The following is a 16,415-nucleotide window of genomic DNA, read 5'->3' as shown; positions in this document are numbered from 1 at the left end:
TGTGAAACTAAAATCGATCCTACGTAGGATCCTGATTTTACAAACCTTGGGTATTAGTATGTTCGAATCAAAGTCCACAGCGTAAATGGGGTTGAAAAAATTCACTTGTTCTTTTCTTATTTTGGCCCAAATTATCTTTTCTATAGAAATTCTGAGGGGACCGTTTGGGGCACTGAAAGAGCAGCATAACCTTTCAGAGTTTTCAATTGACAGGACCATTGATATTTGCACTCTCATTTTAGTTTATTTCATTTCAATTCACTCACTAAATAATATGCTTTCAGGGAGTGTAAGAGGCTAATTTGAGAGTACAAATATCACTTCATGATAGATGGTTTATCTAAAAATTCGTGCAATTGCCTTATTTGAAAGTTCTTGCAGCATCCTGATCAAACGCTTGCAGCATTCAGGAAGGTGCAATGAGACCATTTACTCGAGTCAATTGCCAAATCTGCACTCCTCCATATGTATTTTTTTCTTCTTAACCGACTTTTAAAAGGCAAATTAGCCATCGAGAAGAATTTAGGAGCCCTACTTGAGCAGTAGGTTGGTTGGAGGCTTAAACCGTGGATGGGGCCTCACAAGTTCCGTTTTCCACAAGTTTATCCTTTGATATAATTGTAGAGGTGGCAGAATGGGCAGGATGGACTGGGTTTGCTTGGGTTTGAGGTGGAATCGAGTTATATGGGTTTGGACCCAACTTTACCCATATGTGTTTTGGAACTAATTGGGGCGGGATCACTTTGGGATGGGTTTAGATTGATCCCGCCTAATACTCAAATCTATTTTCTATATATTTTTTTCCTTTAATTCATTTTTATTTTTTATATAACTTTAATATTTTTGATTTATTAAATTTCTTTTAGTTTTATTAAATAAACATACAAGTGCTTTATACTCAGGATTCCCACCAAAAATTGGATTAACAAATAAAGAAAAATATAGATATACAGTCATTCCAACATATATCAAGATGACCAAGGTACTTAGGGTATTGAATATTTATTCTCATCATTGTCCAAGAATGACAGGTCTAAACTGACTGAAATGCTGGGAATTCTTGTGGATAATGACTAGGAAGACTACTAGATTATATTCGCTGGTATGACTATAAAAATTGTTAAAGATAATTTTTGAATCTAAAACTCCGTTTGGATTGGCTATTTTTTCAAAAAATAAGTTTTTCAAATACAATGTTACAGTAATATACAATAACTCAAAAAAACATCCCATCCATATTAGTATATCAAATATTTCAAAAAAATTTTATAGTCACAATTTTTCATATACACTACTATAATAAAATATTTCAAAAACACCCCCCAAAAATAGCTAATCCAAACGGAACCCAATGGGTACCCAAGTATTTCCCAAAATTTTCCATCAATTAATGGGTACAATTGGGATTTGTCCCATTTTAAATCAAATATCAAATTTCAGTACCTATCCCGCCCAAAGTCCCCATGGGCATGGGTAACTCATTGGGACTTGAGACAAATTGTCACCTCTATGTAATTGAGTTGAAAAATAGTGTAATAAAAATTTAATTATGGTGTAACTGAGTTAAAAAAATATTGTAACAAGATGTGAAATTATCAATTTACCTCCGAATTTGTTCAAACCCTGCACAAAAAATGTATTTCTGTTTTTCTCCCTACGAACTACCATAGTCTATTGTTACTTAAACATCTAATTTTTCAATACGCTAAAAAAAGACTTGTACAATCAGTGAGCTCAAGTACTCCTGCTATTGTTGACGATAAGGTACTTCAGTTTATAATTCTTACGGAGTTTAGCGCAGTTATAGTTGATTTGTTAGATATTTCCTCACATTAACTCTGTAAGCGAATTGATTGCTTCGCGAAATGTCCAAGAAGATAATCGTTTCTTAGAGTTTTATGATTTTTTTTTTGAAGTTTGATCAGGAAATGTGAATGAGTTTATGCCATTGATAGAGGTTTTGAGGAAATTGGTTTGCTTTCGCAAAGTCTGTTGCAACTTTGAGATGGAAAAAGTGGTAATCTACAAAATATTTTCTTTAAACACTGCAATCTCCAATAAGGCCCCATTTTGGTTTTGGCTATCAACATTAGTTGCAAAAGAAGTTTGGGATGTATAATTCCAATAACTAACCGATTAGTATGTGAGAGATCGAGATGCCGTTTGCCAAACCATTAATAGCTTACAAAGCTCAATCACTTATCCAATGTACGAGATAAATCTGTTGGTATAGGTGCTACTGAATGATGGCTTTTAGTTGGATGACAAACTAGCAAACTAGTTTGTTATTAGTTAGGGTCGGTGTGAGGAGTACCCAATAGGCACTCGTTAACATATATTTCAAGTGTCATATTTTTTAAAATGTAAGATTAATTAGAAAAAGTAAAGAAATACAAGAAAGAGTGTAAGATTAAAGAAAGAAAGTATATAAATATAACAGAAAATAATAATTGTTATTATGTATGTATATATATATATATATGACATGTTAAGTGAATTTTAAGGTGCTCAATGTGCACCCGTTAAAAAAAAAAAAACCCTATTAATTATAACGGATGGCTCATTTAGTTGACGGTGGATTACTTTAATGATCATACCATTAGAAAGCTTTGAGCAAGGTGCCGGGACCACGTGAAACCATTTCATAGAAATTCATTGATTTTTTCTGTTAATAAAGCAAGTGGACTTTGATTTTTGAGTAGTCCTCGCAACTTTTTCTTCTACTATGACACAAGATTCTCCGTGGAAAAAGTCTATCAATATTCATGTGTATACATATACTATTGTATATCACATGACTTAATAAGCTTTCGTGTCTATGTGGTTCAAATTGCTGCAAAATAATTATGAAATAAACGTTATTGGAAGCATTCACTAATTATTATGGCACAAAGAAAATAAAAATGTCATTTTTTTCCCTATAAAAATTTCCAATCCAAACAGACGGTAATGTTTTTCATTTTTGCTCATTGGCTGAAGACTTACGAGTTGTTACATTTGGTCCTGCTCTTGGACTTTGTAGCTTGTAGAATTCACCATAACTTAAGGGATAACTGGCAACATAATTCATATTAATTATTAGGGTAAAATACATAAAATCCCCCTGTGGTTAAGGAAATTGACACGAAACTTCCTCATTGTTTAGAAACTATCACTTAACCACCCTGTGCTTTGGATTTCTAGGATTTTACCTGCTAACCGGTTGGGAAGCCGGTAATAATATGAAATACCAAAAATACCCTCGTATATAATATGTGAAAAGTTATGGATGCAATTAGTCAATCTGGAGCGGACTTCTGAAAATGAGAGAGAAACCCTAAACCTACAACCAAGAAGAAGGTGTTTCTGTGCATAGCAATGTGAGTTATGGTCAAGATCGGTTGGGCTTGAGCTACATTTCATGTTTTGAGAGAGAAACCCTAAACGTACAGGCAAGAAGAAGGTGTTTCTGTGTTGCAGATCGGCAGGATATATGGTGAACATCGGTCGGCGGCGTTTCTGTGCAAATCGGTCGAGAGTCGCAACGCATTGAGCATAGCTATTAACCAGGTAAAATACATATCTGAACCTTAAGCATTAGACGAGTTGATTTGTTTGATGACAGGTGGTTTGGTAGTAAATTGTTGGGGATATTTTGAAAGTTGGTAAAAGAACCACTATTGTTAGTTTTGGCTTAGTCAGAAGTTTCTCTGACAATGTTTGTGGGAATTTTTTTTTTAATTTGGTAAATATGCAAAATGTTAGTTTTGGCATGGTCAGAAGCTTTTCCGACAATCTTCCGACAATGTTTGTGGGGAAATTCTGTTTAAAATTGCTAAATACGCAAAAACTGGGTGATCAGAAGCTTTTCTGACAATCTTTGGGGGAAATTTTTGAAAAAATTGCAGTATACTACAAAAAGTATATATTGATTAGGACTACTGTGGTCCATATTGGTATTGATTATGTTTTTTATCCTTCTAGATAAGTGTGTTAATGTTGATTTTTTTTTTACTACACTTTCTTGAAACTGAGTGTATGAAATATTGTCTGTTCTTTTTTATACATCTGAAAAGGAAATGAGTAAATTAATTTCTATCTCTGTTTTTTGATACATCTAAGAATTGAATTAGTAAATTAATCTCGGTTACTTTGGGTTAGGTGCATAAGAAATTAATCTCGGTTACTTTTGGGTTAGGTGCATAAGAATGGGAAATAATCCGTGGCTGACCATAGACATACACATGCATTATTGTGGATATTTCAAATGGAAACCGAGAATTAGATACACTTGCGAACACGTGAGGGTATTTTGTGGATGGGACTCTGATGAATTATCTGTATTTGAGTTTGAAAAAATGTACCAAACAATTGAGCACGGCGTAACAAATATGAATTTCTGGTACTCTATTCCCTTTCATGACCTTGATGTTGGTGTGGTTCCCATCAAGGATGATGTCGACATCGAATTATTGACAACATGTTATGAGTGGTTTACAGAAATGCACATATATGCTGAGAGGGGGTCTGATCCCATTGAAGTTGTGTCCCCGAAAGAAAAAATATTGTACAAGAGAGTGACTAGTGATGGCGTACTTGCACTTCCATATCATGATGGCTGGCAGGCTGAGATTGGTTCGTCCTCAGCTGTTAAAGGCAGGGATGACATTGACCCTTTAGTAATTGGAAGTGAGGACAATAATAACAATCCACACATTAACTGTAGAACAAAGGAGATCTATGAAAAAGAGTCATCACAAATAGAGTCGGATCCAGCTTTTGTGGTACCACATAGAGAGAAAATACATGAATATGGTAAAAAGTCCAAGAGAAAGAAGACAACAAATGATAAAAAAGCTAAGTTGCAAAGAGTAAAGTTAAGTGCAAGGAAGTCAGTCAGGCGGTTATTCAAAGACATAGAAGAATGTGATACATCTTCAGAGCTCCGGCAGTCTCCTACAAGGAAGTCAACAGAAGAAACAGCAGAGGCAGAGAGAGATCCAATAGAAGAGCAGACTGATTGTAGGGGAGAACCAACAACACAGGCAGAGAGAGAAGGCGGAGAAGAAGATGAAGTCATTCCAGATTATTCAGATCTTCCTGACTGGCTAAGAGAAGCAGTAGAACTGCCTAAATATGATGACATATTTGTAGGTTTACATGGTCAAGAATCAACACGGGCATCTATAAATGTTGGATCTGTAAATTCGATTGGTATTAGGTCTGAGCAGCAACAAGAAAATCAGCAAGCAAAAGCTATAAAACATGCTGATTTAGATGAACATCAACAGCAACAAGGAAATCAGCAAGCAAAAGCTACAAAACAAACTGATTTAGATGAACATCAACAGCAACAAGAAAATCAGCAACCAAAAGATAAAAAACAAGCTGATTTGGGACAACATGAACAGCAAACCCAATCCAAATCAGGGAGGGATGATAGATGTCATGCGACTCAGCAGGAAGATGACTGGAATGAGGCAGTAGAGAATGATGAAAACCTGTTTCACAGAAGAGTAGGATCTGATGATGAAAGCATCCCTGCCTACAGTTACTTCAATGCGGATGAAGAGTTTAGGAAAGAGTACTTTGAACTAAAGTTTGGCCGTAAATTTACTAGCTTTTATAAATTTAGAGAGGTTTTGGTGGAATGAGAAATTAGGGAGGGATATGATCACAACTACATCAGAAATAAATGCTCTCGAATTACAGCTAAATGTGCAAAGGGGTGCAGTTGGAGAATTCATGCAAGCAGAATTCAGAAAACAAAGACATTTATGATCAAAACTCTTAAGGGAGAGCACCATTGTGGCAGGGATTACAGCAATCGACATGCCACTTCAACATATCTGAGTAATAAATTTCAAATCAAAGTGAGTGATGATCCTGGGTGCAGTATTCCTGGCATAGTGAATGTGACAAGAAGATTGTTTATGCTAGACATTAGTCAGAAAAAAACTGCCAGAACAAAGCAAAAAGCATTAGAGGCACTTAGGGGTAATGACATGGAGCAATACCACAAACTTTGGGAATATGTAGCTACTGTTAAAAATTCCAATGCTGATAGTCATATTTCATTGCAAATTGATAGGTGAAATGTTGAGGAAAGGGCTACATTTCAGAGGATATATTATGGTTTAAGTGTTTTGAAAAATGATTTCCTAGAAGGATATAGACCTATCATAGGACTAGATGGCTGCTTTCTCAAGAGTCCCTTTGGAGGTCAGTTGCTTATAGCCTTGGGTAGGGATGCCAATGATAATATGTTCCCTATTTCCTTTGCTAGTGTTGAGGTAGAGAATTACGACAATTGGAGTTGATTTTTGCGGGATTTAATCAGCCAAATTGGAAGAGGAAACAAAGGAGTGGCTTACACTTTCATTTCGAATAGGCAAAAGGGTCTTGTGCATGCAATTAAAAAATTGTTTCCTGAATCAGAGCACAGATTCTGTTTGAAACATATGTTCGAGAATTTCAAACAAAGATTTAGGAATCAAGACCTTAGAGACATGTTTTGGGAAGTTGCTGCAGCAGCAAGCATGCCGGAGTATGAAACTGCGCTAGCAAATCTTGAAAGGGCTGACCCATAGGAAGGTGACAAGCTAACAGCTGCGGGATGGTTCAAACGGTTGCCTCCGAAACTATGGTCCAGAGCTCACTTTAGTACAGCTTGTAGGAGTGACACTTACGTTAACAATATGAGTGAGTCATGGAATAATTACACTCTAAAAGCTAGAGGGGAGCCAATAATAACAATGCTGGAGTGGATTCGAAGGAGATTAATGCAAAGGTTGGTAATCAAACGAGAGGGCATGCTGAAACATGGTGGCACTTTATGTCCGAACATTTATGAGAAGTTAGAGAAACTTAAGATAAAGGCAAGAAATTGTGTTGCGGTGTATGGAGGAAATGGAAATTTGGAAGTTGATGGCTATGAAAGGACAAATGTTGTCAATTTGAAGATGAAAACATGTACATGGGGTCATTTTCAGTTTATTGACATTCCTTGCGTACATGCGGTAGCCTGCATTCAGAGCAGAAAGTTGAAATTCGAGAAATATTGATGAGGAGGTCGAGAGAGCTATCCAAGTGGAGCAAGTGAAGGTGCCATTGGGGCTTATGACACGAGCTCGCGCGAAGAGGTTGAATGAGACACTACAAACATTGGTTCGTGCGGCCCGTGAGTCAAGTGGAGAGCCAAGGGCCATTGAGGGCCTCAACGAAGCTAGAGATGTTGTCCTACTATCAGCCATTCATGAGGATTAGCTGCCCATGATTCGCCTGAGCCACGGCCCATTATTAGTTTAGTAGGATGTAATAAAGAGGTCCAACTAGCTTGTGGTTTGGACCTTAGTCGTTATTAGTTCTTAGGTCAAGGGGTTAGGCCATGTGGGTCTTAGGACCAATAGCACTTTAGTGGGACACGTAATTAGTCGCTACGCTAAGCTGGTACGGGGGTCTCGCTGCCTGGTCAGCAAGTCGGGGGTCTAGGGAGCGACGCGTCCCTGGTGAGGGCTCGGGGGCAACGCCCCCAAAGCTTACGGGCCATATGTTGTTGGGCCTTAGTCACGGCTACAAATAACCTTAGGTCATTGTTTTACATTCAGTTTTTGATGATTAATAAAATTACATTGAGAGTTCTCTCAAAACTTCATTGAAGCACCTTGAATATTTTAGATTTATATCTTGGGTATTCAATTGACTTATCAATTTAGGACCGTGCTAGATTGTGGCGTTTTCTACAAATACCGAGGTTCGTTGACCACGTGATCAACGGGTTTAGGTGATCCGCTGCGTTCGTCGTTTTCAACGTGAGTCTCCACCTTCTAGATCCAAGCCTTTCTCTACGGGTTGCATCACAAGATTGGTGCCGTTCGTATCAAATATGTTGATGCTTGTTACCATAAGGAAGCATATTTAATGGCCTACAACTTCACAATTGGTCCCGTTCCTTCGAGGCAGTTCTGGATAGATAGCAAAATGCAATATTTGAACCCATCATTCGTGAAAAAACAGTCTGGTAGGCCAAAAAAGTAGAGGAAGAAGGGTCCAGAAGAGCATCCAAATCAGCAGAAAGCAAGTAGGAAAGGTCTTGCAGTTTACTGTCGAAAGTGTTTGAAATCTGGACACAACATAAGAACTTGCAAATCAGTGATTCACCCTCAGTCTAAACTTTACAAAGTAATGTAACATTTTAGAATCAAAACTATGTTTTAGTGTGTTTTGTTGCTACTTATATACTAATTAATTTCGATTTGAACTGTAGGCACCTAAAGTTGGTCCAACAGCTTCAAATGCAACATCCGTAACTTCTGCAACTCAGGCTAGTGTCTCAAGTACTACTGCTACTACACTTTCACAGGTACTAGAAAGTAATTGTCATTTTTGGCTGCTAGAATATACTTACATATATATTAACCATGACGACTTATATACAGGAGCCAAATCAGCATATAAGTGGTACCAACTAAGAAAGCCAGCATAGTAGATCCTCAAAGAGAAAGCAACCAGCAACAAGGATGTCAAGGCTGCAACATTGTGGCTCCAAGAGACCAAGAAAATGAGGTGCTGTTGAAGAGGAAGTAATTGGTTGAATGTACTGGTTATGCTAAGTAGAATAGTCCGAACATTTATTGGTTGAATGTACTAATAGCATTATGGTATAGATGTTGCAATATTTTTCATTGTACTCAGATTTTTGGCTATCTTTTGGTTGGCTGATACTTTCGTGGGTATTGTACTCAAATTTTTTGGCTTTGGAATTGTTGACTTTGGCAGTTATTTTGGGGTACTGATACCAATATGAATTTTTTCTCTCAGATTTTTTGGCTATGTTTTGCTTGACTGTGGCTATCTTTTGGTTGACTGATGCCATTGTGCTATTGTACTCAGACTTTTTGGCTATGTTTTGGTTGACTGTGGCATTTGTGACTGTATTGCTGGTGAACCTTTTGGTCATGTTATGGTAGGATACCATTGTGGTATGGTTGTGGTAATATGTGACCTTTTTTTGTTTATGGATGGCAATATTACTGGCCACATTTTTGCTAATTTATCATGTATGGTTGTGGTAATACGGATGGCAATATTACTGGCCATATCTTTGCTCAAGATGACTAAATCTGACAAGTGTTTATGGATGGCAATATTGCTGGTTATGTGTTTGCATCTGATGACTTAATCTAACAACTTCATTGCATACAACTTCATTGTATTTAAATCTCAAGGCCTTTACCTTAGGTCCTGAATAAAAGCAGCTTTTTCAATGTCTTGAACAAAAGTGGCTTCATTCGGTCATTTATAATTCAAACATGAAAATCAACTCCAGATTGAAACTAGGATGTGGTTTTTGCACTACAACTTGTCCCAACTCCAAATTCTATTACACTACTTTTACATTACAATTTTTGCCCAAAATTCATCTCATACATATAACAACCAATGACAAAAGAAACACAAGTACAGTCAGCATCATCATCATCTTCATTAGCCCATCGTTGCTTCGATATTTTGAATCTTCGATTGTAATCCCATAATGATGTTATAGTTATTACTTTCCATTCCTTGCCCAGACATGTTAAATCTTTCTGCTGTTGCAGGTCCAATTGGTGAAACCCCTTCCATGTATGGACTTTGGCAGGATGATTCATTAGTGCCTCCTTCTCTACTAATTGGGTTGCACCATGCCCAAAATGAACAAGCACCAGTTTCACATACATAATACAACATAACTTTTGATGGTTTTTCAGATTCTACAACCTTAATTTTTGCTTTATTATTGCAGAAACATCGCCGGTTTTGGTACCTTAGGTCCCTCGATCCACCGCCAAAATTTTGGGAGCTTGACATTTTTGGGTTCTCCCTTGAAATGATAGCTGATTTAGCCCCTCCAAAGCTCTTTTTTTCCCATCCAAAGTTGTTCTCCCCAATCTTATGATTTTGGGTCTTCGTTTTGCATTTCTCTGTCCAATTTTTTCATTTACAGAACTACAACTATGGTGGGTTTCATTTGTAAGAGACATGGAGGGCAAAATTGGAATGAAATGAGTTTCTTCTAGTCATAAGTTACCATTAGGTCGCTTCAATATCACTCGCTAGCTTCCCAGCCGGTTAGCAGGTAAAATCCTAAGAAGTCCAAAGCACAGGAGGGTTAAGTGGTAGTTTCTAAACAATGAGGAAGTTTCGTGTCAATTTCCTTAACCACAGGGGGGTTTTATGTATTTTACCCTAATTATTAGGGTAAATTATATATAATCTCCATGTGATTTCATCTATTGTCACATAACCCCTCCCCCCAACGTTTCAAAATGCCCACTTCACCTCCAATTGGTTTATATAGAAACTTAACGAAAAATAGCCTATGTAACATCCTTAATTAAAATACCAATAGTATCCTTACTTAAATACTAAATTAGTTGAGAGCTTAACTGTCTTATATAAAAGTATAGGGAGATTACGTGGATAAATATAAAAATTACAAGGTGTAAGGTGGATATTTATAAAAATCATAAGAGGGTCATATAGAGATTAATATTGTATCGCACGCGCTTTTAGAGCGCATTGGTATAAAGTTGTACTAATTGGTTATGCATTTCATCCATTTTTCACTTTACTTAAAACCATAGTAGGGTTATGTGGCTATTTTGAAACCTTAGGAGGGCCATTTAGTATTATATAAAATCATTGGGGCTTATAAGTAATTTATCCTAATTATTAAGGAAATGCAATGCAATTTTTTTATTTATTGGTGAGGGGGGTAATTTGGTTATTACAAAATTAAGACAAACTTCGGCTTACACTCTTAATTAGCAAAACTCAACCATACTTTTTATAGGATAATAGATAGGTAGGTAGCTAATAGATAGATTAATGTGTCTTAACCAATGTTTTAAGGACACCAATATAGAAGAACTCTTCAATTAGATTTAGAATTATTACATTTATGTTAGACGCAAGTCAGTTGGACCAATAATACTTGTAGCTTCCTTTAATACGGTTAGTTAATAGATGAATTAATTTTAAAACTGCTAATTATTTATTAGTAATAGTGGTTTATTCTAACCAACAATGATATACTTTAATGATTAGTCCATTCTAAGTTACTTGTAATCATAAAAAAAAAAAAAAAAAAAAGAAAGTTTCAGGAAGATGCAATCAGACATAGCAAATCCGGACCGCTTACTCAAGTCAATGGCCAAATGGGCACTACATTATTTTTTTTGCGGGTATATAGTCTATTCCACTGGAAAAACAATTAAAAACTAAACGTTGTATTCACTAATTATTATGGTACAAAAAAAAATGAATATCAACAAGTCATCGTCTGCTTAATTATATATTGTCCCTCATTTTCGCTAATTGGCTAAAGACTTGCAAGTCGTTGCCGGTCCTGATAGGATGAGCTTTCTACATTGACGTGCCGATTGCCGTAATAAAATATAGCAGATGTAAATCTAGTTTAGGGTCCGCTTGTAGGTTATAGTTTATGAGTAAATCTTATATACATTGACAGTATATACACTATCACGGTTGCAAATACACGACATATATGCAAAATTTGGATTTTAAATTTAAATTCAAATTTTGTGTCATATATCCAATGATAAAAATGTATACAATATCAGTGTATAAAATATTGATTCTTTTTATAAACATATGACTTTTTAAATTATTATAAACACATGACCTTTCGATATATTATTGTCCAAAAATAGATATGTATGCCGATTTGAGTCATGTTAAGGGCTTTTTGATTTAATTCTCTTCGTGGAGTATAACACAGTTCTATTCGATTTGTTGAAAATTTTACCACTTCAGCACTGTATGATAGTATCCAAGAAATTGCCTTACAATTTGGACAAAAATAGTAAATGGACGTTTCCATCCAAAAGTAACAACGTTTGAGCCACACATGTGGATACTAAAAATGAGGAAAAAGAGATTTACATAAGGAAAATCAAATTTTCCCATTTTAGGCAATTCTAAACATTATTGTGAGATAAAGAAGAGCTCATATGAGTTGCATGATACTTTTTCAATTACCCACAAATAAATTTTTCAAAACCATAGACCAGTCTTTTGGTACTTTAAACACTTTCGCGGGTATATATCATGACTCTTCTGATTCAGATTCAGATATGCTTTTCAGTTCATTGACAAAAATGCCTCCACCCAATGTGGCTCTCTTATTTATCGTGTTTGTGGATCCAAAAGGATTTCTTGGCATGGAAGGAGGCTCTTCTGCTTCAAGCATTTGAATCACAGCTTTCATGGAGGGCCGATCAACAGGATACCACTGAATGCACCACAGCCCTATAATCATTAGTTTCTTTGCTGTAATTTTATCATCCTCGTTGTCAATTTGGATTGTTATTTCTTCTCCTTGATCCAATTTGTTGTAAATCCACTCTGGAAAATAAGCTTCAGCACTATTATCTTGACCTCCAATCTTAATGTTTTTCCTACCTCCAACCATTTCGATCAACAACATCCCGAAGCTATAAACATCAGACTTATGTGACACCTTTCCAAAGTTCCTGGAGAAGACTTCTGGTGCAATGTATCCCATTGTTCCCCTTGCAGCAGTCATACTCACAGCACTTTGCTCCTTGGAGCACAACTTTGCTTGACCAAAATCAGAGATTTTTGGATTGAAATTCTGGTCTAGCAAGATGTTATGAGGTTTAATGTCAAAGTGGAGGATCCGCTGCTCGCACCCCTGGTGAAGGTACTCGATCCCTTTCGCTGTGCCCAAAGCAATGTTGTGCAACTTCTCCAATCCGAGCAAATTTCTCTCGTTCTCTGAAGATGTGAACTTCTCGAGGGAGTGGTTGGGCAAGAATTCATAGACAAGAACTCCTCTGTAGCCATCAGCACAATATCCAACCAATCGAACAATGTTAACGTGGTGAATTTGACCAATGGTGCCCACTTCATTGATGAAATCTTCCCCACCTCCTTTGCTGTTGTTGAGGACCTTAACAGCTACGAAAACTTCGTTAGAAAGCTTGCCCTTGTACACTGTTCCGTAACCTCCTTCGCCTAGTTTTTCGCTGAAATTTCCAGTTATTTTCTTGATATCAGAATAGGAGTATCTCGATGGCTTGAGAGCCTTGTAATCCTCCAGAAATTGTCCAATCTTAAGTTGATCTTCTTTTTTGAGTTTTTTGGAGCGAAACATTCGATAGGAGGCAATTCCAATTAAGACAATGAGAGCAGGACCTACTACCAAGCCTGCATGCCAAAGTGAATTCATTACATAGACAGAGAATCCCACTCTTGTTTTCCATTTTTCTTTTTGTTTTATTTTGTAGGAAAAAGAAACCAAACAAAAAAAAAAAATTTGACTTCAGGTAGAGTGATGACTAACCTGTAACCTTTATTTTCTTCAGCGGACCTGTGAAAAAGGAAAGATAACACTCATGCATGAATTTATTACTGGAAATTGACTCAATTACTAATCTTCTTTGTAGTACATTATGGACACAAATATTGGAAATCAAGTACTGATATAACAAATGCGCATATAAGCCTAGGTTTTTATCACTTTTTCAAAATTTGTCAAATTTTTTGTCACCACCACACAAAATTCATAATGGGAGAAACCCTGATATCAACTGTATTTTGCAATTGCTGAGAATCCCTTCAAGCACTAACCTTAAAGCACCCTGGCTTCAAACTTCCCTGTCAAACTATCCTAAAAGCTGAGGAAAAAACTGATTTTATGCAGATATAGGGCAGTTTTACAATAGTGTGTACCTGCTGCTTTCAGGTTTTAGAATAATGAGGTGCACATTTAAGAATGTCTGCTGCAATGGATTACACATTTCAAAGGAAAACCAAGAAACGAAATTAAATTGAGGACAGCAGACGCACATACAATGTGTAGACTCCATCTGTTCTGGAAAGGATGGATACTGTTTGACGGAAATAAATGTAGATAGGAACACCTAGGAGGCAAATTTAAAGGCTCTCTTTATAGCAAAACTACAAGAGATGGAAGGAGGATAGATGATCTACCTGTACCATTTTCGAAGCATTGAATACCTGCTGAACTGCTGCTTAATCTACAGAACTTGCCTTCTGCCTCACAGTATCCACAATTTGGTGCGGACCAGCTTAAAACTAGAGGGATTTGAGGCTCAATGAGGGCATAGAATAGTGAAGGAATCTCAAACATCTTCGTGCAAGAAACTAGGGATGCATATCGGAGGTCACCACTAGACTGAGTTGCATAAACTTGGTAACTCGAATTGCTGAGGCAGGGGATAGGTATCATGCCATACAATTTTTTGGAAGAACATTTAAAAAAAGAAAAGTCATCGTCGACATCTTGTATTTGAAAGAGAGATGCAGACAAATCTAGTTTGGGAAGCAGCCCAGGAAGGCAGCCATCCAATTTGGATACATACAGCAATTGAGACTCGTAATCAATTTTATTGATGACAAACTTCACTGAGAAAGGAGGCTTGGTCTGGTTGAGGGATGCTTTAACTCGAAATGGGTTCTCCAGCACAGTCTCCTGACTCTGGGTGCAAGAAAGCTCAAATCCAGGGAAGCCACAGTGCTGTGGTTGACGGCCTTCCAATCGGAAGGGGAATCTGATAGCCGGACCCTGATCGCCGCACCTTCTCACCGTGCAATTATCATGTATTTTGCAGGACCCTAGAGCAGTTAAAGTAGCTAAGAAGATTAGCCTGACCACATTGAGGATCACCATTTTCCTAGGAAGAAAGATAAACTCCTGCACCTCCAGATTGTGGAAAGTATCCTTTTGAATTGGGTCGCACACAACGTCTTGTTTCTCCTTTTATTAACTTGGATTTCTTCAAAATAAATCGATTGTCGGGAAATAAAAGAAAATAAAAAAATTAAGAAGTCAGAACAGGGATTTTGATTGTAAATATTGCAGACGTCTTAGCAACTAGCCTAGTTCACTAAATTTCAAGGGAGTTTGGTGCAAGCAACGGTTCAAGATAATCTACCTATACTCTATATAAAAGTACCATGAGTCTTGGTATTTTAAAGTGTAAGCGTAAGCACTGTTGTGATATTAGTTTTTGGTATTTCAATTATGCCCTTCTTAATCTGTGGTTAAAGCTTGATATAATCTTAATTGTGGGTCGCCTAGAAGAAAATAATGGTTGATTATTAAGGTTACTAATAGGTGTAAAGAGAAAATCTAAGATGAGTGTAAGAAAAAAATGAGTCCATTTCTTTTTTCAACCAAGAAAGGGACGTTTGGCAGGTGGAGTGATTGATTATTTGAGCTTGGTATGATCTTTGACCGGAGAAAATCTTCTACTTTATTTGTATATTCATGAACAAATAAACAGTCCGTACAATCTCATGCCAGTTAGATATGCATACTCAGACATAAGAAAGATGACCAAGAACTTCAACCACAAATTGGGGGAAGGAGGCTATGGGACCGTTTCTAAAGGACAGCTTCGGAGTTGCCCACTAGTAGTGGCAAAAATGCTGGGCAAATCCAAGGCCAATGGCCAGGAATTTATCAGCGAAGTTGATAAATGAAATCGTGCCTAATGGATATATTGAGAAATATATCTTCCGAAAAGAAACAGAGACAACATCCTTGAGTTGTGAAAAGCTGTTCGACATTGCTCTTGGGATTGCTGTGAGATGCAAATTTTGCATTTTGATATCAAGCCTCACAACATTCTTCTAGATGAGCATTTTGCTCCTAGACTTTCTGATTTTGGACTTGCAAAATTGTATCCAACAGAGAATAGTATTGTGTCCCTGACAGCTGCAAGAGGTACGTTGGGATACATGGCTCCAGAATTGTACTACAAAACATTGGAGGAGTCTCTTATAAAGCAGACATATACAGCTTTGGAATGCTGCAGTTGGAAATAGCTAGGAAAAGGAAAAATCTGAACCCTTTAGTGGACCAGAGGAGCCAGATATACTTCCCTTCATGGGTTTATGATCAGCTGAGCAAAGGAAACAACATTGAGATGGGAGATGCCTCAGAAGATGAAATAAAGATGTTGAAGAAGATGATCCTGGTAGCATTGTGGTGCATGCAGATGAAGCCAACCCGTCGCTCTTCCATTAACAGAGTCATTGAAATGCTTGAAGGCGATGGTGAACTCTTAGAAATGCCTCCTAAGCCATTTCAAAATCCGGACGAAACGCCTGCACTCGAGGATGATGGAATTGATGCAGAAGACATATAGCTGATCTCCCACTGCTATCCCTAGATCGTATGGATTCAAATGAAATGAGTATGGAACTATGGATCGAGATTAAATTAAATCCAAGTGTCACAGAATTCTCGACAATCTTCATTTCTTCCTCGATTAGCTGTAATAGTATTGATACTTCGTGTCCAAACTTCAACCAAAGAGCTGCTCTTGCCATTTATCCAGAAAAAAAAGAAAAAAAAAAAACAAAAGAAGTCTGCTCGTGCA

At 37.0% G+C, this 16,415-nt stretch overlaps 1 protein-coding gene and 1 pseudogene across 1 annotated transcript; one reads left to right on the top strand and one right to left on the bottom strand.

The window, feature by feature from the left end:
- Positions 1–11,831: 11,831 nt before the first annotated feature.
- LOC113732344 (rust resistance kinase Lr10-like) lies at positions 11,832–15,000 on the bottom strand. Its single transcript, XM_027258050.2, has 3 exons — positions 13,999–15,000; positions 13,349–13,375; positions 11,832–13,212 (listed from the first exon to the last, which is right to left on the bottom strand). Exons 1-3 carry the CDS (start codon positions 14,696–14,698, stop codon positions 12,089–12,091), a joined length of 1,851 nt encoding a protein of 616 aa, XP_027113851.1. The 5' UTR covers positions 14,699–15,000; the 3' UTR covers positions 11,832–12,088.
- A 363-nt stretch (positions 15,001–15,363) lies between these two features.
- LOC140036214 (rust resistance kinase Lr10-like) lies at positions 15,364–16,377 on the top strand (annotated as a pseudogene).
- Positions 16,378–16,415: the final 38 nt, after the last annotated feature.

The sequence above is a fragment of the Coffea arabica genome, chromosome 2e (assembly GCF_036785885.1).
Source record: "Coffea arabica cultivar ET-39 chromosome 2e, Coffea Arabica ET-39 HiFi, whole genome shotgun sequence".
NCBI classification, from domain to species: Eukaryota; Viridiplantae; Streptophyta; class Magnoliopsida; order Gentianales; family Rubiaceae; genus Coffea; species Coffea arabica.
Note: the sequence above shows the minus strand (reverse complement) of the source record. Positions and strands in the feature narration are given on the sequence as shown.

What these genes read in the sequence shown, in the direction of transcription:
- LOC113732344 (XM_027258050.2), bottom strand. Translation starts at nt 14,698, where the DNA reads ATGGTGATCCTCAATGTGGTCAGGCTAATCTTCTTAGCTACTTTAACT. An exon ending in ATGCTTCGAAAATGGTACAG is followed by an intron (nt 13,376 to 13,998) that starts GTAGATCATCTA and finishes CCTTTTTCACAG; the next exon opens with GTCCGCTGAAGAAAATAAAG. An exon ending in GAAGAAAATAAAGGTTACAG is followed by an intron (nt 13,213 to 13,348) that starts GTTAGTCATCAC and finishes TTTGGCATGCAG; the next exon opens with GCTTGGTAGTAGGTCCTGCT.